Raw genomic sequence first — 26939 nt, 5'->3', positions numbered from 1 at the left:
AAAAGACTACTGGGTGTTAAACAAAGAGCTAGAGAGGAGGACTGTATCTAAAAGACTACTGAGTGTTAAACAAAGAGCTAGAGAGGAGGACTGTATCTAAAAGGCTACTGAGTGTTAGACAAAGAGCTAGAGAGGAGGACTGTATCTAAGACTACTGAGTGTTAAACAAAGAGCTAGAGAGGAGGACTGCATCTAAAAGACTACTGAGTGTTAGACAAAGAGCTAGAGAGGAGGACTGTATCTAAGACTACTGAGTGTTAGACAAAGAGCTAGAGAGGAGGACTGTATCTAAAAGACTACTGAGTGTTAAACAAAGAGCTAGAGAGGAGGACTGCATCTAAAAGACTACTGAGTGTTAGACAAAGAGCTAGAGAGGACTGTATCTAAAAGGCTACTGAGTGTTAGACAAAGAGCTAGAGAGGAGGACTGTATCTAAAAGACTACTGAGTGTTAGACAAAGAGCTAGAGAGGACTATCTAAAAGGCTACTGAGTGTTAGACAAAGAGCTAGAGAGGAGGACTGCATCTAAAAGGTTACTGAGTGTTAGACAAAGGGCTAGAGAGGAGGACTGTATCTAAAAGACTACTGGGTGTTAAACAAAGAGCTAGAGAGGAGGACTGTATCTCAAAGACTACCGAGTGTTAAACAAAGAGCTAGAGAGGACTGTATCTAAAAGACTACTAGGTGTGAAACAAAGAGCTAGAGAGGAGGACTGTATCTAAAAGACTACTGGATGCTAAACAAAGAGCTAGAGAGGACTGTACCTAAAAGGCTACTGGGTGTAAAACAAAGAGCTAGAGAGGAGGACTGTATCTAAAAGACTAGTGGGTGTTAAACAAAGAGCTAGAGAGGACTGTATCTAAAAGACTACTGGGTGTTAAACAAAGAGCTAGAGAGGAGGACTGTATCTAAAAGATTACTGGGTGTTAAAGAAAGAGCTAGACAGGACTGTATCCTAAAGACTACTGAGTGTTAAACAAAGAGCTAGAGGGGACTGTACCTAAAAGACTACCGGGTGTTAAACAAAGAGCTAGAGAGGACTGTATCCTAAAGACTACTGGGTGTTAAACAAAGAGCTATAGAGGAGGACTGTATCTAAAAGACTACTGGGTGTTAAACAAAGAGTTAGAGAGAACGGTATCTAAGAGACTACTGAGTGTTAAACAAAGAGCTAGAGAGGAGGACTGTATCCTAAAGACTACTGGGTGTTAAACAAAGAGCTAGAGAGGAGGACTGTATCTAAAAGGCTACTGGGTGTTAAACAAAGAGCTAGAGAGGAGGACTGTATCTAACAGACTACTGGGTGTTAAACAAAGAGCTAGAGAGGAGTAAGCAGAACAGCTACATGTACTGGTTATCTCAAGAGCCAGTAGAGGTCAGATTTCATCCAATCAGTGATGACGTTATTAATCTCTTTGTCTAAACATGTGCTAGCTCAGGTTGTCAAATGCTTCAACGGTGCGATCTTTTATTAATTTTAAGGACACAGTACTGAATATTCGTACTTTTTATACATATAAGGGATTTAAATTCATAACTTTTATTCCTTTTTTATATTATTTATTCCATTATGTAAAATATATTCAATTTGTGGGGTGGGTTTTTTTTTCCCCTCCTCCCCCCCACCGTTAACGATGACATCAAGTGGGACCGATTGACAATTTTATTTTTCCCCACCCCTGACATGTATATATACAAGGGTTAGGGTTATAGTGTGTTTTATATAGCAATAGCAATCAATTGGGTGCATTTCAATGCATTTCAGTGTATATATATATATATACATATGTATGTAGACATGTATATATATATGTAGAGGTACCGAAAGTCCTTGCATCTCAGTTTTAAGTCTACCGTCTGTCTGTATTAGTTGGGTGGGGTGTGGCGTTGTAACCCACACTATATATGTATGCATGTATGTATGTATGATTTTATAAAATTTAATAGGTTAACAAAAAAAGTTTGATTGGGGGGCATGACCCCCGTGTGCCCCCACCCACGCTTCGCCACTAAAACGGCCTACCCATGCAAACTAGTGATTAATATTCTACTTTTTACCTAATCATTTATAGAAACCCTTTTTAACCCTTTGTATAAACACTTTTTAACTTCCTTGTAAATAAAGTTTATTTAACCATTAATTAGTATTTTTATCTAATCAAATGTATAAACGTTTTTAAATTTTTTATTTTTTTTTACTAACACTCTCCCCACCCCTCTCGTTGTGAGCACAGTTTCTGGCCCTAGTCAGAAATCGTGCTCGGAACGAGCGTGCTTGAACATTAAATTGATATAAGCACGTTAATTCCCGACATCTGACCTGACAGTCATTTGTGGGCATACATACATACATACAAACAAAGAGCTAGAGAGGAGGACTGTATCTAAAAGGCTACTGGGTGTTAAACAAAGAGCTAGAGAGGACTGTATCTAAAAGACTACTGGGTGTTAAACAAAGAGCTAGAGAGGACTGTATCCTAAAAGACTAGAGAGGAGGACTGTATCTAAAAGGCTACTGGGTGTTAAACAAAGAGCTAGAGAGGACTGTATCCTAAAGACTACTGAGTGTTAAACAAAGAGCTAGAGAGGACTGTATCCTAAAGACTACTGAGTGTTAAACAAAGAGCTAGAGAGGACTGTATCCTAAAGACTACTGAGTGTTAAACAAAGAGCTAGAGAGGAGGACTGTATTTAAAAGGCTACTGGGTGTTAAACAAAGAGCTAAGTCTTCAGAGGACTGTATCTAAAGGAGTGTTAAACAAAGAGCTAGAGAGGAGGACTGTATCTAAAAGGCTACTGGGTGTTAAACAAAGAGCTAGAGAGGACTGTATCTAAAAGACTACTGGGTGTTAAACAAAGAGCTAGAGAGGAGGACTGTATCTAAAAGGCTACTGGGTGTTAAACAAAGAGCTAGAGAGGACTGTATCCTAAAGACTACTGAGTGTTAAACAAAGAGCTAGAGAGGAGGACTGTATCTAAAAGGCTACTGGGTGTTAAACAAAGAGCTAGAGAGGACTGTATCCTAAAGACTACTGAGTGTTAAACAAAGAGCTAGAGAGGAGGACTGTATCTAAAAGGCTACTGGGTGTTAAACAAAGAGCTAGAGAGGACTGTATCCTAAAGACTACTGAGTGTTTAAACAAAGAGCTGTAGAGAAACAAAGGAGAGGAGGACTGTATCTAAAAGACTACTGGGTGTTAAACAAAGAGCTAGAGAGGAGGACTGTATCTAAAAGGCTACTGGGTGTTAAACAAAGAGCTAGAGAGGACTGTATCTAAAAGACTACTGGGTGTTAAACAAAGAGCTAGAGAGGACTGTATCTAAAAGAGAAACTACTGTATCTAAAAGGTACTGTGTTAAACAAAGAGCTAGAGAGGACTGTATCCTAAAGACTACTGAAACAAAGAGCTAGAGAGGAGGACTTAAAAAGGCTACAAAGAGCTAGAGAGGAGGACTGTATCTAAAAGGCTACTGGGTGTTAAACAAAGAGCTAGAGAGGACTGTATCCTAAAGACTACTGAGTGTTAAACAAAGAGCTAGAGAGGAGGACTGTATCTAAAAGGCTACTGGGTGTTAAACAAAGAGCTAGAGAGGACTGTATCCTAAAGACTACTGAGTGTTAAACAAAGAGCTAGAGAGGAGGACTGTATCTAAAAGGCTACTGGGTGTTAAACAAAGAGCTAGAGAGGACTGTATCCTAAAGACTACTGAGTGTTAAACAAAGAGCTAGAGAGGACTGTATCCTAAAGACTACTGAGTGTTAAACAAAGAGCTAGAGAGGACTGTACCTAAAAGGCTACCGGGTGTTAAACAAAGAGCTAGAGAGGACTGTATCCTAAAGACTACTGGGTGTTAAACAAAGAGCTAGAGAGGACTGTATCTAAAAGACTACTGGGTGTTAAACAAAGAGCTAGAGAGGACTGTATCCTAAAGACTACTGAGTGTTAAACAAAGAGCTAGAGAGGACTGTATCTAAAAGACTACTGGGTGTTAAACAAAGAGCTAGATAGGACTGTATCCTAAAGACTACTGAGTGTTAAACAAAGAGTTAGAGAGGAGGACTGTATCTAAAAGGCTACTGGGTGTTAAACAAAGAGCTAGAGAGGAGGACTGTATCTAAAAGGCTACTGGGTGTTAAACAAAGAGCTAGAGAGGAGGACTGTATCTAAAAGACTACTGGGTGTTAAACAAAGAGCTAGAGAGGAGGACTGTATCTAAAAGACTACTGGGTGTTAAACAAAGAGCTAGAGAGGAGGACTGTATCTAAAAGGCTACTGAATGTTAAACAAAGAGCTAGAGAGGACTGTACCTAAAAGGCTACCGGGTGTTAAACAAAGAGCTAGAGAGGACTGTATCCTAAAGACTACTGGGTGTTAAACAAAGAGCTAGAGAGGAGGACTGTACCTAAAAGGCTACCGGGTGTTAAACAAAGAGCTAGAGAGGACTGTATCCTAAAGACTACTGGGTGTTAAACAAAGAGCTAGAGAGGAGGACTGTATCTAAAAGACTACTGGGTGTTAAACAAAGAGCTAGAGAGGACTGTATCCTAAAGACTACTGGGTGTTAAACAAAGAGCTAGAGAGGAGGACTGTAGCTAAAAGACTACTGGGTGTTTAAACAAAAAGCTAGAGAGGAGGACTGTATCTAAAAGGCTACTGGGTGTTAAACAAAGAGCTAGAGAGGACTGTATCCTAAAGACTACTGAGTGTTAAACAAAGAGCTAGAGAGGACTGTAGCTAAAAGACTACTGGGTGTTTAAACAAAAAGCTAGAGAGGAGGACTGTATCTAAAAGGCTACTGGGTGTTAAACAAAGAGCTAGAGAGGACTGTATCCTAAAGACTACTGAGTGTTAAACAAAGAGCTAGAGAGGACTGTACCTAAAAGGCTACCGGGTGTTAAACAAAGAGCTAGAGAGGACTGTATCTAAAAGGCTACTGGGTGTTAAACAAAGAGCTAGAGAGGACTGTATCCTAAAGACTACTGGGTGTTAAACAAAGAGCTAGAGAGGAGGACTGTATCTAAAAGGCTACTGGGTGTTAAACAAAGAGCTAGAGAGGACTGTATCCTAAAGACTACTGGGTGCTAAACAAAGAGCTAGAGAGGAGGACTGTATCCTAAAGACTACTGGGTGTTAAACAAAGAGCTAGAGAGGAGGACTGTACCTAAAAGAGTACTGGGTGTTAAACAAAGAGCTAGAGAGGAGGACTGTATCTAAAAGGCTACTGGGTGTTAAACAAAGAGCTAGAGTGAAGGACTGTATCTTAACCGACCTGCGTTGAGGCCTCTCATTGGTGGGAACTGGTTGCCCATCACCTCCATCAAGCCGCGGTTCATCCCTCCGAACTGGCCGGCATCTTCATCAGAGTCCTCATCCTCTGCACCCTCCATGTCCTCTGAATCAAAGCACAAACAATTTTATTACACAAGCCTCAACACATTTCCCATTCCTACCTTCACAGGATAAAGATGATATCCTACATCATTAACTAGTCATTCTCTATTTGTTATACCTTCGAAGACATCTATTATACGTAATATTTCAAATATTAAAAATGTTTTTTTGTTTGTGTTTTTTTAAATGAATGATTTAAAGACAACAGAGAGGTTTTGCTACCACACCATTACTGACAGTAATATGTGACCACTTTGAGTGTAGGACGTGACATGACAGCAATTTGCTTTCCGCCTGCTATATGTAATACATTTCGTAGCCAATATACAATTTCAGAAAATAATAATAAATTAAAAAAACACTTCTAACAATGCTGCCATCCATAACCTTCTGACTACTACAGGCGAGATATCTCGCTGGAGGTCACATCAGTCAACATACTGTATACTGCATTCTACAATTCATATTTCTAGCCGTTTTGCACATGGCACTCACTGGAAATGGAAATATGATAAAAGAAAAAAGATTTCTTTTTAAAATGGTGGCTTTTATTTTGATTTTTTCAAATGAAAATACCTTGAAATTATGAGTTCAAAAAGTGGTTTTTGGCAAGTATTTTCACTTGACAACAATGGCGGCACATCGCGGTCATTTTCAGGGATCGATATCTGATTGTGACAGCTAATTTGATAATAAATTTGATCGTTTTACCAACAACGAAAATCACCAGATATTGCAATATGAATCATAGTTCAGGTTTTAAAAAACATTCTGGTCAGAAGACCACTGTTATCGGGAATAATGGACATAAATACTGGACAGCTGGCCACAAATGCCCATAAGTAAACACAACTTTTTCTAGTTTTTGCCTAATTTTAATGACCATTAACTGATCTAAAAATCATAAAAATTACAAAAACCCATGAAAACAATACTTACCGATTCATATATGAACTTTATTTCATGTACCGTATTTTCCGGCCTATTACACGCACTGGTGTATAAACCGCACCCCTTGTTTTTAGACGCAGTTCCTACCTTCGTTTGTACATAAACCGCACCTTTAAATAAGCCGTGGTTAAAATAAAGCCACAAACTTAATTACAGTTAATTATTGTTTGTATTTAATAATAATAAAGAGATCCAATCTCCCCTAAATACAAACAATAAATAATTGTTGATTGTGCGGCTTTCAGTTTGATTTCACCTAATGGGAAAGTTTTGTAAACAAACCCCGCTATTTTTACAAAACATTTTATGCACTAGAACTTGATAATGCTTTGTTCGTAATCTTGTATCAGTTGCAAAGAAAAAAATATACATGATAACATTTTATTTGTTCCAGTATGATTACAAATCGTGAACCGAAAAAAGTGCACAAGTGAAAATTACTAGTAGATCTACTCACTCGATTGCAAAACACGTTTCTCTCTAACCTAACTAGCATGTTGTGTGCAAAAGTTACATATTCAAACGAGGTCGGGTCAAGCTGGATATGTAGGCCAGTGGCAGCGAACCGAAACTAAGCATGGTCCTATCGATCGTTTACAGTTTCGACATTGTTTTATAACTTTTAAACGACGGCCTTTAATATATATATATATATATATATATATATATATATATATATATATTTGCTGAGAATTATATATGTATAATAAATATATAATTACATGTAATATAATGAAATACATTACAACAACGTTATGCTCTGTATAAATTAGCGGGCTAATTAGATTGGGAATGTCGACATTTAATACAAACATTACAGGTACTCCGATTATGTGATTTTAGTACTGAACTTAAATTCTGATATATTAATTAAAAACATTACAAACAATTAAGAAACAATGGCGTTAAAGATATCAAGAAACTGTTTTTGATGTCATGAATGGCCATGACATTGTAATTGTATCATATGACATTGTTTAGGCTGCCACTGGCTTTTTATCTGCAATATCGAACATGCAAGTGGGGTGTGTTTACTACAAAGTATAACAACATTACTTTGTATTATATGAGGCGACTTACTTCATTTTAGAACATCAGACAAACCCATCTGATGTAATGTACTACTAATAATAAATGTTACAGAAATCAAAACTAAGAAAGTTCGCGGATGAGTCCATTTTTGAAACTGTAAGTATAACAATACACAAGTGTACTGTTTCTAGCCTGACTAGACTATTAATAAAGAGCCATTCCATCATAATACTTCAGTCCCAGTCATTTGGTATGCTATATTATTATGAGAATGAAAAAAAAAGGTACCGTTTATACACACAGCGGTTACCGTAAAATTCTTAAATAAAGTGCACCATTTTATAAACCGCACCTTGTAATTCACAGTACAAAAGTAGCGGCTTATATGCCGAAAAATATGGTGTTTATAAAAAAAATAAGTGAATATATGTGCGTAAAAATTATAAACTTGTACCCACTCAACGTAGTTTTTGTTAAAAATTAATCCAGTAGTCTATTTGCCAAATGATCAGTACTGTTACTTAATCATAGCGGTCCGAATCTAAGAGCTGCCTGTTTTTCTTAAAAGCATTAAAGCATTGTAAATGTATGTAGTTGCATGCATGTGAGACCTAAACAGGTTTGTAAATTTGGTCCATTATGATTATCCATAACGGCAATGGTGTTGTTGCCATACCTCTATAATATAAAATCACTTGGTGACAAAAACAGATTTACCAGCCCTAGTCAGTGATCTGTTTCCATACTAACCCTCTGTGTTTTCAACAGCAGCAGCATCTAGCCGGTGTCCACGTCCCCACTGCTGACGCGGTCCAAAGCGCTGGTTTATTCTCTGTTCAAAACCGTCTGTGTCCATTCTTTCTGTGTCTTCATTCTCGTCATTCTCTGCTTGTTCATCCTGCATTTGCACAGACTCTGCACCACAGAACAATCAGGAAGGAAGGAAATGTTTTATTTAACGATGCACTCAACACAAGTTATTTAAGGTTATATGGTGTCAGACATATGATTAAGGACCACAGATAAATTGAGAGAAGAAACCAGCTGTCGCCACATCATGGGCTTATCTTTTCGATTAGCAGCAAGAGATTTTTTATATGCACCATTCCACAGACAATGTAGTACATACCACAGCCTTTGATATGCCAGTCGTGGTGCACTGGCTGGAACAAGAAATAGCCCAATGGGCCCACCAACGGGAATCGATCCCAGACTGACCGCGCATTGAGCGAGCGCTTTACTACTGGGCTACATACTGCATCCATAACAGTCAGATTATAAAAACATGTAAGTACAACAAAACGAGAGTTTATACAAAATTATTTTAATAATCATGAAAACTATCATATCATCAGCCTCTTAACATAACTACCTTACTAATTTTTAGAGCTTCTGAGACAAATGGTGGAAAAAGAAGATTTTTATATAAACAAAAATGAATCCTTTAAAAATTATTTGTTACCAAAAAAAAGTTAATCTTTAAAAAAATTCAATTCTGTTTGTATAAAATCTGGGGGGTTTTCACTGGTCTCAAAAGCTTTAAAAAATTAATTAAGCAATATGCTAAGAGGCTGATTCACGTTTTAATTGCCAGATTAAAACAGGCTGAAGTAAGAAATTAAATAAAAATGTGACCATTAGTGTACATTTATTGTAATAGATGTCAGGCTATTGGACATTTTTCATGCTTATTATTATTATACATGTCATTAGATTCCAGCAGGGTTCCTGATACCTATGTCAGTGCATGAAAAAAATATCTGTTCAAGAAGTCTAAAACCCAGGACCCAAGATATTACCAATTTGTACGTGCACAGAAGAATTCATTCTTAATAAACAAGAAGCATGTTAAATAATTACCCACGGTTTGGTTTTCAGTGTAAGAAAAACAATATATTAAGGAAACATAAAACTCTTAATTCTTCTAAGTACCCAGTAATCCATGAATAGAAGAATCGAGTCCCATGACATAAAGGAGGGAGGATGTAAAAAGATTTACCCATGGCTTGGTTTTCTTGTGGTTTCTTAAGAACGAGAGATCCAGACGGGGAGAGACCAAGCTGCTGTAAGGTTGAGCTGAAATCATCTCGGGTGAATTCTCGACGGGGAAATGGCTGATTAAAGTAAATAATTAAGAATATCAAAGGAACCAATAAATAAATTTCTTAAAGAAATGTATGTACAACAGCACACTAACGGACGTACAACAGCACACTAACGGACGTACAACAGCACACTAACGGACGTACAACAGCACACTAACGGACGTACAACAGCACACTAACGGACGTACAACAGAACACTAACGGACGTACAACAGCACATTAACGGACGTACAACAGCACACTAACGGACGTACAACAGCACATTAACGGACGTACAAAACCACCGAATTACATGTACTATTTAGCAGGGCTAGCTCTGGATGAGTAAACAAATTCAACAAATTATCTATGCCTATCTCATGGTCCATTCTTTGATGTGGTGAGGTACATGTAGCTTGCATGTCTCAATGACTTGGAGAGCTTTGCCAGCTGGAGCATCAGCTCCTGGTAGGGTCACCCAAGCTGGACTGGTCAAAGGGTAGAGACTAGACTAATATTGACTGGACAGACAGAGGACTGTCTATGAGAAGCAAACTCCAAAATCAAAACTGGGCTGGAGGGGCTCAGAATCCTAGTAAGGAAACTCTCCTAGGAGAAGGAAAACTCCAAACTCAAACCAAGTCCACTGAAGTCAGAGTACAGAAGCTCATCATCATCTATGCAACTTTAAAAATGGCAGAAATCCAGTTATTTTTCAACAAAATATTAAGAAATGCAACATTTCCTTGGTAGCAGAGTTAACCACCTTTAATACATGTAAAATCATCGAAAAATTTAAGTCATTTTTAAATATCACATTGCTAAAGGTACAAAATTATACGTGTAGATCTATAGAAACAATGAACAGTACTTCTGACTGCATCTTACAGTTTCCTGCTTATAATATTATTAGTGGTGTACATCTGGGGTTTTCTTGTGCTACAGCTCAAGACAGCGTCATGATGTGACTTGTATTTAGCATGTGCCAAAAGTTTGAAGATACCGGAGTTTTGTAATTACCTTTTAGAACTATCTCCTAGTGAATTGTCAGGATGTGTGACAATTCAGGAAACATCAAATGATGGTAAACATATAAGCATATATACTAAGTTTATTTCCATATAACATTTGAAAATTTTACATCTGGAGAGCCGGCTAAATTGATACATGTAGTTGATTATACCCTCAGTAATAAATATAATTGCATGACTAGATGAGAAAAATTACTATTTCAAGTAAGAAATTAAGGTTCAGCACACAATGCCATAGAGTGTCCTACCTTCAAAATGCATTGAAAACTACTAAATAATCCAAACTAATAGTGTATACATGTAGAAGACATTTACTGAAAACATATGCAATACACATATCAATGAACAGCAAACTTAATGTAGTTTTTTCACAACACAATAATACCAACTATAAAAAGCCGTTTAGAAAAAAAGCAAAATGTATAATTGACCTCTTGTAAGTCGGACAGAGTTAAATCTTATCCTTATAATGAAATAATGAAAACAAAATTAATAATAATAATTTCTAATGTTATGACAAAGAAAGAAAAGAAAGAAATGTTTTATTTAACGACGCACTCAACACATTTTATTTACGGTTATATGGCGTCAGACATATGGTTAAGGACCACACAGATTTCGAGAGGAAACCTGCTGTCGCCACTACATGGGTACTCTTCCGATTAGCAGCAAGGGATCTTTTATTTGCGCTTCCCACAGGCAGGATAGCACAAACCATGGCCTTTGTTGAACCAGTTATGGATCACTGGTCAGTGCAAGTGGTTTACACCTACCCATTGAGCCTTGCGGAGCACTCACTCGGGGTTTGGAGTCGGTATCTGGATTAAAAATCCCATGCCTCGACTGGGATCCGAACCCAGTACCTACCAGCCTGTAGACCGATGGCATACCACGATGCCACCAAGGCCGGTCTCTTACGACAAAACAAGTTCAACACCAATCTGATAACTAAAGATTGTGTAATACCTGCATGAAACACATCTGACTGGTGCCCTTAAACTTGGCATACACAAAGTCCCACACGGAGTTCAGTGTCGCGTCCGGAGCAAATGATTCACGCAGACATCGGCCATCAGGAAGACGAATCTGAGGACAACAAAACATTATAACGTTCATATTTCACTCTGAATACACTGTCACTTGATTTTCCTGCTTAAAACATAACGTTCATATTTCACTCTGAATACACTGTCACTTGATTTTCTTGCTTAAAACATAACGTTCATATTTCACTCTGAATACAGCAGATTTTCTTGCTTAATACATTTAACAAGCATTCTGAGAGTGACAGTATTGCCTAAATCAATACACGGGGCTAGCTCTGCCACTCGCCAATTGCAAATTTTAAGAATAATTGGTTAATTTTATTTTAATTTGGCCAAACAAATAAAGTAATGATGGGTATTTTGCATGTTTTTTAGATAATTTGGTGAAATGTTTTGCTAACACAGAGCTAACCCTGAATGCATAATTGCATGCAACAAATTTAATGTATCTTTTAAGTTCAAGGGCTATAACTCTGTGAAAAATGGGTATGTTGTCATGAAAGTCAAACTGGATCAATAACAGTATATTGTAAAGCTATACACAAAATCTTGAGGCATTGCGAAAAAAAGTTTTAAAAACTCTATGTGGGACAGACAGACATAAAAATTAAACATACAGTCCCCTCTGGTTGGACCAGTAGGGGATTAATAAAGGTCCAAGTATATGTTATACTTGCCACACATCCATACAGTAAGTCCAACTCGGGATGCACTGTTCAGTGAAGACGTGTCAAGCCATTACACTGACCTCTCTCACTAATCACTGCCCAGGTCAGGCAGTACAAATGGACACATGCTTGAATCTTAACAGGATATATAGAGGGGATGATTTTTTGCGATTACGGAAAAACGGACGGAATCGCGGAATTTAGTAACTGAAACAGAATTTGTGATTTTTAAAAAATAACCTTTAAAAGTTGTATTTCTGGTTCAAGCACCATAATAAATATTTTTGGTAGTTTTAAGATTCAATATTGATAATATACGCATAGTGTTTTGGTATGCAAACTTTCATGGAGTGCACTGTATGCCTAAATATTTTCAGAACCGTTAATTCTCGGAAGTTACACTTAATTGCTGTAAGCTTACAACAAAGCATGTGACTGTTCACCCGTGTCACTTTACACAGTGAAATTTAACTTGAAATATAGAAATAAACATGTACTAATACAATTTTAGAATGTTGATTATATAAGATTTCTAGTACATTCAATTTCGATATTTTTCAATAATACTTATGACAATTCATAAGCATAGCCAATTCACACAACGCTTTCGTTGGAAAACATAATTTCGTAAAACTTCGGGCATATTCGTTAATCTGTACGGAAACATTTCACATTTATAGTCCGTCCCACGGGGAACGCCCTTTTTCATGCTACGGAATTTACTACACACGTTATTTATTTAAATTGCACACAAAAATAGCATTTTACTTTTCTTCTCACCGGTTTATTATTGTAACACATGTAGCACGTGCTACAGACCCTGTGGTTCAGGGGGCCCCGCGGTGAGGCATTGTGTACATTTTCCCCAGGTCATTTTTCCCCCCTCTCCCCGAGGGGGTTGCAAAATATATATCTTGGGAACCGGGCCCAGCTATTATTTGTGCTACAGGCCCCGCTGATCCTTAAACCGGCTCTGAATATATAATTCTAGGCAAATATATATATTTTTTTAAAGTTATAAAATAACGTCGAAACTTTAAACGATCGACAGAACAGTGCTTAGTTTCGGTTCACTACCACTGGCCTATATCCAGATTGACCCGACCTTGTTTGAATACGTAATTTGTGCACACAGCACGCTAGTTAGGTTACAGAGAAACATACATGTGTAATTGAGTGAGTACTAGTAATTCTTACGTGTGCCCTTATTTTTTTTTGGTTCACACTTTGTAATCATACTGGAACTAATAAAATGTTCTCATGTATTTATTTATTTATACATATTTTTTGGCAACTAATGTAAGATTACGAACAATACATTACCAAACTTCTTGTTCATATTTTTGTGAAAATAGCGGGGTTTGTCAATGGTGTGTTTTGTTTATAAATGAAACTTACCCATAATCCATCAGATGAAATGAAACTGAAAGCCACACAATCAACAATTATTTATTGTTTGAATTTAAGGGAGAATGGATCTCTTTATTATTATTAAATACAAACAATAATTAACTGTAATTAAGTTTGTGGCTTTGTTTTAATCATGACTTATTTACGGATGAAGGTGGGAACCAAGTATTGCGGTTTATACACTTCTTTTTTGTTTCAAATATTTTTTTACAGGTATTTAAAAAAACAGCAATAGCAAACCAGCTCAGAGCTGGAACAATAAAAATATATATATAGTTTATAACAATAAAACATGACATTAATTGAACACAAAAATGGAAAAAAACCGGAACTTGCAAAAATCTGAAACGGAATGTGGCAAAATCTGAAACGGAAAATGATCCCCTCTAGATATAACTATTGAAATAATATTAAAACTGAATTAAATGCTTAACAGATCTGATCCAGCCAAATTACCTGTAACAGACACTTGTCACCTGCCGGTTTCTGTGGACTGGAAGAATCTAACTGTGACTGTTGTGGTGCTGATGATGTGGAGGAAGTTTCACCACGTGGTGGATTCACTCTCATCATCTTCTGTTTGTCCCGGTCCTCGGCAATATCCTTGAGAATCCTCTCATGTTCCTAGGATAACAAGATAACAACAATAACGACACATCAGCACATTTTACCATTCAGGTATTCAGTGTATTTCGACACTTGGTTGAACTAAAGAGAAGACCTACCAATACCACACAGACTACATTTCTGAAAAGCAGCGAGGGACTTGTAATATGTACTTTTCCCATAGCTAATATATAACTCAGCCTTCAATGTACTGACTTGGGGCACTGGCTAGGATAGGCAAAACCCCAGTCTATCATGGTCATCATGAAATCTTCAATGCTGACTAAAGAAGTAACGTAATGATATTTTTAAAAGGATGACTATATTTCAACAGTTTCATTTATTAAAATGTGGTAATGTGTAGAATTTAGAAACCTGCAATATCAAACATGTACATGCAAGTCTCCTTGGCGTCTAGATTATTGAAGCTCCACTCCCATGGCTAGCGATATTAAGATTGGGCTAGTGAATAACTACTATCACCATGCCTGATGGGTAATGAACAAAAGTTGTCAAATGTTGCATGTTTAGACTATTTTGTAAATATGAATATCCTGCCTCCCCAATCTAAGGATTTTTTTTTTTTAGGTGACATATTCGACTTACTGTTAGTAAAATTTAATTTACTAATAGTAAAGTAGGGATAAGGTATTTTTAATTGTAGCTAGCAAATGTTTTAATCACTGATCCCATGGCTAGTGTGTTTTTATAAAAATTATAGAAGCCCTGGAGTCTAACTGAAATCTCTTATAATCTTGTTGGACATGCAAGAGTGATATACTGTGTAGCACTATGACCAGAGTTACAGACTGCACTAAAGTCAAGGCAATGAACAGTGTGCCAAAAATATCCACACCCAAATAAGGACAAACATGTCTCCTCAAACCCACTGGAATGTTAAGCTTTAATTAGATTAAAATAATCTAAAATTTATTTCTAAATATCTATAACCCTAACTGCTGTTAGCACCATTACTGCATTCAAAAGACTTCACTGTACATGTTGCACCCAAATTGGTTAGATTTAAAGCTGGACATGCATTTGACATTATGATTATAAATTGCAATTTAAATACAATGGATGTAATTTTATTATCTTAATACAAATACACAAATATGGAAGAAGATACAAGTCTGGTAATTTTGAAGACAAACGAATCATAATTATATACTCCACAATAATGCATTTAAGTAAATGGCAAAATACCATCTGAAGATATTCTGTTATAACTACATGTAACTAAACAGACATAATAGATTTTTGAATAATCAGTTTGTATTACCCCACTATTAGGCCCTGAATTTGAAGACAAAAACTTCTTACCTTTTTAGCATTGATCTTTTCCTCCCTGGCCCTTTTCTGTGCTGCCTGTCTGCACTTTTCATCATAATCTTTGCGGAACTTTCTCTGTCCGTCATTCATATGCAGTCTGCTGACAACGTCTGACTTTTCGCTCTGTGACTGTTCTCCAGTCCCGGCATCACTGGACGGGACAGGAAGAACTGGAATTGGAGCAGCAAATGGGTTGTGTGAAGCACCTGCTAGAACTGGCTCAGCTGTCACACTCTGAAAGGCAGAAATATTCATTAATTTCAACTTACATGTATTTCCATGCTTATATCCAATTACGGTTCAAGGACACTGTCCTGGGCACACACCTCAGCTATCTGGGCTGTCTGTCCTGGACAGTGGGCGAGTGGTTAGTGAGAGACAGAGGGTGTAGTGGTCTTACACCTACCCACCGAGTCATTAAAATTTATTCTGGGTGGGAGCCGGCACTGGGCTGTGAACCCAATACCTACCAGCCTTATTTCTGATGGCTTAACCACGATACCACCATGGCCGGTAGACATAAACCATGCAATATGCTCAAGTTGTATGTTAAAAGTATATATGCATGAGAACAAATGAAAAAGACATAGCAACTCATTCGACGCATAAGATGTTACAAATTTCTAATAAACGAAAACACCAACGCAGGTTTTATTACCAAATGCGACACCAGTTATGAACTGTAGCCTTATTTAAATGCAAATGAATGGATGAGGCAATGAACATTATTAATTATGTCTTCTACTATGTACAGAAGAATCAAAGTTCCATATTAAAACTCTAACTTAGTCTTTAGTCTTAGACTAATTCACTCCAGTCTATGCCCAGCAAAGATAACAGAAGCTACACCCAAAATAAAATCAGTCACGTGCAAACACTTTATATACGATTCTCTTGCTTTTGAGTAGAGTTGCAAAATCCCCTATATATTTGTACATGTGAAATATCAACAGTATGTATCTGTACTAGAGGTCAGAGTTTCTAACAGAGAGTAAAATGGGTAAAACATAAGCTGAAATATATTGCAGATGAGTTTGTTTTAATAATGAAATCATCTTTTCAGGAAATAAAAGCATATTGTAAACTCAGTGTTCTCACTGCTCCATTTAAGCGGGGCGGCCCACCCTGCTATTCCATTTTGCCACCCTCCTTTCACGTTCTCCGCCCTCCTTTATTTTTGTGCACCCCTCTTTATTTTCCAGCACCTATCTCCGCTATTTCCAAATGCACACTTTTTCCACACAAAAAACTATCAGTCTGCACACTGGACATCAATGGAAACAAGCCGCGTTGTGTACAGGTACTGTAATGTAATTTAACAGTATTTTTAACAGCCTCCATTTTGTCCCATATCTGTATCCATTTGTATGTTTAATAGACACAATAAAAGTTATATTTTATTTGAGCAATGAAAACATTTTCATTTTTTACGGATTCGACAATCTCCGATTGAAAAACCCCTCAATTATTTGGCGCCAGATTTGTCACGTGATCAGAACGGTCATTCTGTCTTTTGTTTCCACTAACTATTGTCTGATATTTTGTCCTCAATTGCAGATATAATTCGTTGTAACTGATGATTTTCACTTTCTGTCATTTCTGTCATTCTGTTTATTCAGCAGTTCTTTATAAAATATTTTAAACTTTTAATTTTGGGGAGATATGAACGCTTATAAAAACAATGGAAGTGGTAGTGTTTATCATTAAAACCATTTACCGTGAGTGCCAAATAATATATACACCGCCTTTACAAAAACGAAATTACTTTTTATCACAGTGATCAATTCATTTGATGAAGATGGAAATAACAAAAAATGTATTCAATATTAGGGGATCACTTTACAATCAACTTTATTGTTTTTCGTATATCTTGAAATCTTTATTAAAAATAATATTAAAACTTTGATCGATTCAGCAAAACTGGAACTGCCCGTGAATGTCAGACCAGTATCATCTTCGGTTCAGTTAAAAGATGAGTCTGCTTGTATTTCGTATTTATAAACCTTTTTGTTGGCAAAATAAGGAGTATGTCTTTTCACAAAGTCTACCAACACACAACAATATGGTAACCAACCTCCCCCCCCCCCCCCCCCCCCCCCCCACCTTTTTGCTTTTCGTTTATTGGTTGTTGGGTTTTTTTTGAAGGGCAAAGTGCCGAGCGGCCGCCCTCCTTTAATTTTCACCCAGCGAGAACACTGAAACTCGATTAATATTGACTTTAAGCATATAGATATTTAAACATTATAAACCTAACTGGAATAAAAATGTAAGTACCTCATTGAGATGAATTTAGATTTTAAAACTCAAAGAAAATGGCTACTACTAAACACTGCGTATATACCCTCGCTATTTTGTTTTCCTCTTGAAACCATGGAAATAGGGTACTGTTTGCCCTAGCTTGCTTCAGCATGATTCAGCACCATGTCTCCTCAGTAGTTTACCACTATATTGCCTTAATCAGCACCATGCTGTCCTCATATTAAACAAGGTTTTTTCAATAATTATTCTAAAACTGCATTTATAAAACATTCAGAAATGTATTATTAATTTATAAAATATCTATTTTGTAATTCATTTATTATTTAAAGCAAAAACATTAATTACATTTTTTTTTTTTTTTTTTTTTTGTTGTCTTCAATGAAAAAAACAAGAGCCCTGAATATAGTTCAAATGCCCCCAGTGTTTTGTCTACCATGCCTTGCTGAGGGTAAAATTATGTACACTAAAATTGTGGAAAAATTGGATATATATTTTTTTTTCTTCAGATAAATGATAACAAGAGAACTGTTGTTTAAAATTTATATATACATGTAGTATAAGAAATAAAGACTCATTTTCATAACATTTCAAATTCATAACACCTAGTAGGGGCACTTGAGATCTGATTTATTTTTTATTGTGTAGTGTACCCTCAAATTATTTTCTGGCAGAAAACCTAAATAAGGGGAAGATAAAGTGTAGAAGAATCACATATCTGTAGTGGAACAGGTTTATGAATAGGTGTACAAAATGCACCTATCTAAACTGAACTAAATTTATTGAAAGATGAGACAAACAGACATACCCGGTTTGGGTTCAGTTTAAGAGAAGGTGTAGAGATATTCGACCCTTTGACAAATCCAGGTTTTCCAGCTATCAGCCTGCAAATATTAACTGAAACTAAGACTACATACAATGTATATATTAGCCTACACATTATTTCTTTTTTGAAATGTCTCGAGTGAAGAACACAGATTTAAAAACTTCAGCACCAAACAATTAAAATTAACTTGCAACAACACCTTAAGTGTTTGACTTTTTATACATTAAAAAATAAATTAACCGTCACTAAAATAACTAAATTTTAAAGATTAAAATGTTATTATAAAAAATTAAAATAACTAATACTAGTAAGTACTACAAACAAATCTTCAAGAACACTTTCACGTTAGATCTTCCAAAATAATCTGCAAGCTACAGTTTAGTTATATTTTAGTTATCCTTTCTTCAATGTCCTGCCTACCATTCTACTGCTGTTTCCACAGTGACCTTGCCCTGCTGTATTGCATCGTGACAATCGTCCAGTTCAAATCCCATGGACATCAGTGCCACAATCAGGTCATCCACAGTCTGAAAAAAATACATGTGTCATTCAAGTGTCTGCAATAAATGTCAACTACCGGCATTAAAGGCTAACTGGAATCACCAGTTGGTTGTACATGAATAACATGTCTATTAATTTATTTACATGTGTCATTCAAGTGTGTGCAATAAATGTCAACTACCGGTATCAAAGGCTAACTGGAATCACCAGTTGGTTGTACATGAATAACATGTCTATTATTTTAATTACATGTGTCATTCAAGTGTGTGCAATAAATGTCAACTACCGGTATCAAAGGCTAACTGGAATCACCAGTTGGTTGTACATGAATAACATGTCTATTAATTTATTTACATGTGTCATTCAAGTGTGTGCAATAAATGTCAACTACCGGTATCAAAGGCTAACTGGAATCACCAGTTGGTTGTACATGAATAACATGTCTATTAATTTATTTACATGTGTCATTCAAGTGTGTGCAATAAATGTCAACTACCGGTATCAAAGGCTAACTGGAATCACCAGTTGGTTGTACATGAATAACATGTCTATTAATTTATTGACATGTGTCATTCAAGTGTGTGCAATAAATGTCAACTACCGGTATCAAAGGCTAACTGGAATCACCAGTTGGTTGTACATGAACAACATGTCTATTAAGTTAGTAACAGGGCAGCTCTGGCACTCGCCAAATTCACCAATTGCGAATTTCAAACACATTTTACGAATATTATTTTAATTTGGGTAATATTAGTTTTAATTTGGTGAAATAGTTTCATGAAATAATAGATATTTCATTTGAAAATAACTGGGTTTCTACAAAAACATTTAATAGGTAATTTGTGAAAATTTTCTGCAGACCCAGTGCTAGCCTGGAGTTATTTTTTAATTTATTCATAATTCATGAGCAACAGTGCATTATTAATTGCAGAGTGAAGGCTAGGTGACAACCAAATCAAAAGAAATATAATATGTGATTGAATTAAGACTATAATTTTATTTTAAATTATTAAATAGATTTTGTACTTGTAAGCTGTAATGCATTTGCAGGTTTTGTAGGTTATATTGGGCAGTATGCAGCCCAGTGGTAAAGTGCTTGTCTTAACCGGTCGGTCTAGGGCAGATCTGCCAGTGGGCTCATTGTGCTATTTCTCATTCCAGCCAGTGCTCCACAACTGATATAACAAAGGTTATGGTATACACATACTATCCTGTCTGTGGGATGCTACATATAAAAGATCCATTGCTGTTCATTAGAAAATGTAGCCCATTGTGTGGCAACAGCAGTTTTATTTCATTATCTGTGTGGTCCTTAACCATATATCTGATGCTATATTACTGTAACTAAAAATGAGTTTAGTGCATTGTAAAATATTCCTTGTTATTTTGGATCAGATTGTGCTACATGTGTCCTGCATAAAAAAAATGAGGATACACTGCAGGAAGGGGGTTACAGGCTTAAGCATTTCCCAAATTCAACTGGGTAGATGTGTAAACATGTCATATAATACTCGCAAACTGGCAAAACAATTGCGTCTTGACTTGAGGTGTATAACGAAAACTGATTACGTGTTGATGAGAAAATAGCATTACATCCAATTTATGATTATTTCTGTTCCTGAAAAGTAATGCATAATAAAATTAAAATAGTTTTATGGTACATAGCTGTTCATGCAACAGGGTGTGTTATGTTCTTAATAATAATCAATGTATGCTTGTACATATTCCAACGATTTGTTGTCAAAAACCTAATACCTGCGATGCCATTTTGTTTTTCTTCTGTGAACGTTTCCTCCGTCAGCATTACCACCGATGCCTCGGACATAAGACAGGTAGGTACTAGGCATTGGGTTCGCAGCACGGTACCAACTCTCGTCCAAAGCAAGTTTCAGCGACTCAATGGGTAGGTGTAAGACCACTGCACCCTCTTCTCTCTCGCTAAACCACTAACAACTAAAAATTAACCCACTGTCCTGGGCAAACAGACCAGATAGCTGGGGTGTGTGGCCAAGACAGTCTGCTTGAAACTTAATTGGATATAACTTATAAGCACAGAAATAAGTTGAAATGAAATGAATGAATGACCTCCGATGAGTCACTGTGGCTTTGTATAGCTCTCAGTTACATTAATTAATATTATTCTTACACAGCTCTAATAAAAGGGACAGCCTTCAGTTTCTGCAGTTATTTTGACTTGAAAATTCAGAATTGTCATTACTAAATTTTTAATTCTGTAGTTTATTAAATGTTAATTGTGTCAGGGCTTCTAGATTATGGTAGCCCCACTCCCATGGCTAGCAATATTCAATGTTGGGCTGGTAAATAACTACTATTGCCATGCCCGACGGCTAATGAAATATTTTTGGTCAAATGTTGCAGTTGTCTATTTTGTAAATAGACCGGCCTCGGTGGCGTCGTGGTTAGGCCATTGGTCTACAGGCTGGTAGGTACTGGGATTAAAAATCCCAGTCGAGGCATGGGATTTTTAATCCAGATACCGACTCCAAACCCCGAGTGAGTGCTCCGCGAGGCTCAATGGGTAGGTGTAAACCACTTGCACCGACCAGTGATCCATAACTGGTTCAACAAAGGCCATGGTTTGTGCTATCCTGCCTGTGGGAAGCGCAAATAAAAGATCCCTTGCTGCCTGTCGTAAAAGAGTAGCATATGTGGAGACAGCGGGTTTCCTCTAAAAAAACAGTGTCAGAATGACCATATGTATGACGTCCAATAGCCGATGATAAGATAACAAAAATCAATGTGCTCTAGTGGCGTCGTTAAATAAAACAAACTTTGTTTATTTATTTTGTAAATATGAATATCCTGACTCCACCCCAACCCCCAATGTTAATGTTTTTAAGCTCCATTTCCCTCTTTAGGTGACATATCTGATTATTACTATTATTTAGGAAAATTGTATTAGCTTAAAGTAAAGTAGGGCTAGTGAATTTTCAATTGTGGCTAGTAAATGTTTAAAATCACTGATCCTATGGCTAGTGGATTTTAAGAAAATTCTAGAACCCCTGATTGTGGATATTTATACATGAAATGTCGAATCTTTTATTTTTATGAATGACAAGTATTTTGACATATAGAGAATACTAAGCGAGTTCTGGTAATATACTCTTCAAAAGAAGAAACGCAAAACCACATTGTCGTAACATTTGGAGAATTGATTTAATTATTGAATGGTGAGTCCGATAATTACCAAATGTTGCAGGATTGTTCACAATTCACTCTAGTCCATTGTGAGTAAGTGATAGGACACACCACCAAGGTCGAGGTCATCTGGAGTCAATACCGGGTGTGGCCTCCGCGTGTGTTGACAACTGCCTGGCACCGCCTGCCCATTGAAGCAACCAGAGTACGGATGACGTCCCGGGGGATGGTGGCCCACTCGGCCTGCAAGGCTGCTGCCAGCTCGGGCAGGGTCTGGGGCTGTGGTTGTCGCTGTCGGAGGCGTCGGTCCAACTCGTCCCATAGATTCTCAATTGGGTTCAAATCCGGTGATATCGATGGCCAAGGAAGGACATTAATGTTGTTGTTCTGTAGGAAAGCCGTTGTGAGACGTGCTGTGTGAGGCCTGGCGTTGTCATGTTGGAACACTGCGTTGGCGTTGGCCATAACTGGAACGATGTGTGGCCGGAGGATCTGGTCAATGTAGCCCTGTGCATTCAGGTTGCCCTGCACGTGGACCAGGTCAGTTCTGCCAGTGTGTGAGATGGCTGCCCACACCATGACACTACCCCCGCCGAATCTGTCCACTTCCTGCACGCAGTTTGCCGCATAACGTTCACCACGACGCCTATACACGCGACATCTTCCATCATGACGTCGGAGCAGATATCGGGACTCGTCACTGAACCACACCTGTCTCCATCGCAGTTGAGGCCATTGTCGATGAATCTGGCACCACTGCAGTCGGAGTCGACGGTGTTGTGGTGTTAAGATGACACCTCGAACTGGACGTCTGGCACGAATTCCTACCTCACGTAGGCGGTTCCGTACGGTCTGGTCGGATATCCTGCGCAAACCTGGTATTGCTGCGGCTGTGGAGGTGGCAGTAGTCAATCGTTCCCGAAGGTGGCGTACCCGGATGTAGCGGTCCTGCCCGGGGATAGTGACCCGTGGTCGACCGGATCTAGGGAGGTCACGTGTTGATCCATGTTGCTGGTAACGGTCCCACAGTCTGGAGATGGTGCTTGGGGACACATGGAATGCCCTGGCAACGGCCGTTCTGGATTCGCCTGCGTCTAGTCGGCCGATGGCATTGTTTCTCTGCGGTTCACTGAGACGAGGCATGTCCTGGATTGTCAACTGTCGGCCAGATACAGAGGCCAGGCAAGCGAACACCCTGCACTTTTATACTGTCGGTGTTCATGTTGCACGTGCAGACAACGCACGTGCAGTGGTGACATGGTTTGCACGTGGCTGCGTTTTTGCGAATATTCACATTTTGGAACTTTATTGTACAGTAGCTGCGTTTTATCGAATGTAACCGTGGGAATGTGTTTGGGACATGCAATGACCTTATATTCACAAAGCATGAACCGGTAGAAAACATAAAATCGGAGTTATAACCCATTTGTACCCTTTTGCGTTTCTTTTTTTGAAGAGTATATAATTTACATTACAATGCCTTTCAGTCAACTTGACTGAACGGCATTGTAATGTTAACGACGTTCACCCTCGGTAGCCTCATTGGGCTTTTACTCGTTTCAGCCAGTCAGGTCAGGTCAGGTCAGAGTGTTTAACGTGCACATCCAGAGCAACTGTTGTAGCGCACGCCTGTCCTGGGCACAGGTGCGGGCCTCGGCCGGCTCCTCCGTCCAGGACAGGAAAGGGGTTGGAAGGGTTGAAGGGGGGACCGCCTGCATTGGCGGGTGCAAGGGAGCATCAGCAGTGCGACCAAGGCCGGTAACCGGCGGACGGTGGTATAGGATAACCCACGACTGCATATGTAATGTATAGTAAAGGTCGTGGTATGTGATGACCTGTTTGTGAGAGGTGTATACGAAGGATCCCTTGATTGTAATGAAAACAAGTAGCAGGTAAAAATATCCACTGAAAACTATGTGCCAGAATGATCAAACATGAAATCTAGTAGCTGATAATTAATTAATTAATTAATATTATACTCACTAGTTGTTAGTTGTAATGGAATCGTTATACAAAGTAAACTTCACGATGTATATAATGATGGACAACTCACGAGTTGTAATGTAGATGGTATCTTAAAATTGAAGTGAAGTATTTTATACTGGATGTTAAACATGGTAATTTGATAATAGATATCTTCTAGCGTGCTAAAATTTCGCATTCACTGTGCACTGCCATAATAAAGTAAGTCACCTCACCAGCCTTTATTTTTATTTTTAACACCATCTTAACTAGTCACTTTAAAAAAACACAGTGTTCACGTATTCTCTCATATAGTCGATGGGTCCATTGGCTGTTTCTCGTTCCATCCAGTGCACCACGACTGGTATAACAAAGACCGTGGAATGTGCTATCCTGTCTGTGGGATGGTGCACATAAAAGATCCCTTGCTGCTAATCGAAAAGAATAGCCTATGAAGTGGCGATAACGGGTTTCCTCTCTCAAGACATGTTTGGTCCTTAACCATATGTGCGACGCCATAGAACCGTACATAAAATGTGCTGAGTGCGTCGTTAAATAAAACATATTCTTCCTTCCTTCGCTCATATATTAAAAATGTCTTCCTGTTTTTAAAAAGTAGAGAAATGCAGAAAAACTTATTAACAAACAAAACGCTGTTGTAAAAGCCGATATAACCACGTCAGATAATCGTAATAATACCTAGATCGGAAGTGCTAGTAAAACAAAATGTAACATGTTTGTGTTTCTTTCTGTCTATCTTGTTTTCTTCCGTAGTCAAAGCGTGGAAAATGACTGAACAGATTGAGCATCTTCAACTGTAATACAAAAGTAGGCCTACTATCAATATAGTTGTTGCTTCCAGTACATATTTTTTTTATGAGAGAGAGAGAGAGAGAGAGAGAGAGAGAGAGAGAGAGAGAGAGAGAGAGAGAGAGAGAGAGAGAGACATAAATACATACATACATACATACATAGATAGATATATATATATATATATATATATATATATATATATATATATATATATATATATATATTCAAAAGGGCATCTTGTCGGGGGGGGGGGGGGGTATCCGCTTCTGTTTATATATATATATATATATATATATATATATATATATATATATATATATATATATATATATATATATATATATATATATATATATATATATATATATATTCAAAAGGGCATCCTGTCTGAAGGGGGGGGGGGGGGGGGGCGTATCCGCTTCTGTTTATATATATATATATATATATATATAGCACAGCTGTATAATTTAGATCTACCACTTCACACAACAATTATTCACCATGTTCGTAGCGAACGAACAACAAAGCGCCTGAGATATAAATAGTTAATTACTAAATTAGTAAAAATAAGCATTTTCTTTATGCTGTGTGAACTGCACGAAAACGGGAAGTATTGGAAGTTGATCGGTTACCACCGGTTTCAAAACAATAAACGAATTTCACGGAGCCAAGGCTGAAATATTTGGTCAAGGTGAACCCTTCTGCTATACTTCTTAAACCATTTTTTATTTCAAGTTTATTACCTCAGACGTTATGAGATGTTGGTCTGCTCTGTGAAATACATTGCGAATTTTATATAGGGCACATATTCCATGGGCACTATTGAATTTTCTAAAACTTATTTTTATAAAATGTTTCGACGTGGTTTTTTGGAAAGTTGTATCACAAATGATGCAAACTAACAGAATATAATGTTTTAGAGTATTTTTTTTATATATATCTACCAGAGATGGGGCGATTACTTGACAAAAGTAATCGATTACGATTGCGATTACTTTAGAATGTCACGATTACGATTACTGGATAATTGAAAGTAATCGATTACGATTGCGAATACATTGTCTAGCAATCATGATTACAATCATGATTATATTTCCACAAATCTACAAAGATAATGAAATGATGTTACCACCATGAAGTTATGCACTTTATTTTACAACCATATCGATTTCATTCATTGAAAGACATAATGGATAATTTTGGATTATTTATTAAATTATTTCAAACATTTATAAACGTATGTATACTGCAGGGAGGGAATCAGTTTCCAAATCCAGATTTATTATTCTTAAATTTGGATTATTGACGAAAAGGTACCCATAACCATAGGTATAATTATTGTATGAATGCATAACATATATATTTTGTTATATTATTGAAATAAGCCATAATTAGTAATTGCAAACTGTCTGATCACTATTACTTGTTGCGTTTTTATTGTTTGTAGAACGTATACCATTTAATACCATCCACAAATTAAAATAAATAATTATTTTGAAAAAATCTATAAATGAAGAAATAAAGAACGAAAGAAAAGAACGAACAAGTAAATAAATAATTAAATTGATATCTGCATACATATACATGTGCACAAGTTGCTCATTGCATTTAATTGTTGACATTCGAAAAATTACTATTATTAATGAATCAATTTGCAGTCATGCTTGCCTTGTGCCATATTATAAGGATCCAATTGTATCGGTGAAAATTACAAGTATCTTGGTCTGGGTGTGTTTAATTTGGTATCATTAGAAGCGCCGCGTTTCGTAGAACATCTATTAAAATCAGTTTTTTTTATCAGACGTATTAATATTTTAAGCTATTTTAAAGGAAAATAAACCAAGGTTTATTGTGAAAGACTACTTTCAA

General features: G+C 37.2%; 1 protein-coding gene across 1 annotated transcript in view; it reads right to left on the bottom strand.

Annotated features, from left to right (window-relative positions):
* Positions 1-19177, bottom strand: part of LOC121380593 — a 49302-nt gene extending 30125 nt beyond the window's left edge. Inside the window, exons 1-8 of the mRNA XM_041509478.1 lie at positions 19056-19177; positions 18618-18693; positions 15545-15787; positions 14072-14239; positions 11458-11577; positions 9376-9490; positions 8127-8291; positions 5272-5394 (exon numbers count right to left, since the gene is read on the bottom strand). Of these exons, the coding sequence (XP_041365412.1) occupies positions 5272-5394; positions 8127-8291; positions 9376-9490; positions 11458-11577; positions 14072-14239; positions 15545-15787; positions 18618-18693; positions 19056-19177 (1132 nt within the window). The remainder of the gene's footprint in view (positions 1-5271; positions 5395-8126; positions 8292-9375; positions 9491-11457; positions 11578-14071; positions 14240-15544; positions 15788-18617; positions 18694-19055) is intronic.
* Positions 19178-26939: the final 7762 nt, after the last annotated feature.

Source organism: Gigantopelta aegis, chromosome 9 (genome assembly GCF_016097555.1).
Source record: "Gigantopelta aegis isolate Gae_Host chromosome 9, Gae_host_genome, whole genome shotgun sequence".
In the NCBI taxonomy this organism is placed as follows: domain Eukaryota; kingdom Metazoa; phylum Mollusca; class Gastropoda; order Neomphalida; family Peltospiridae; genus Gigantopelta; species Gigantopelta aegis.
This window is presented reverse-complemented; position numbering and strand designations above follow the sequence as displayed.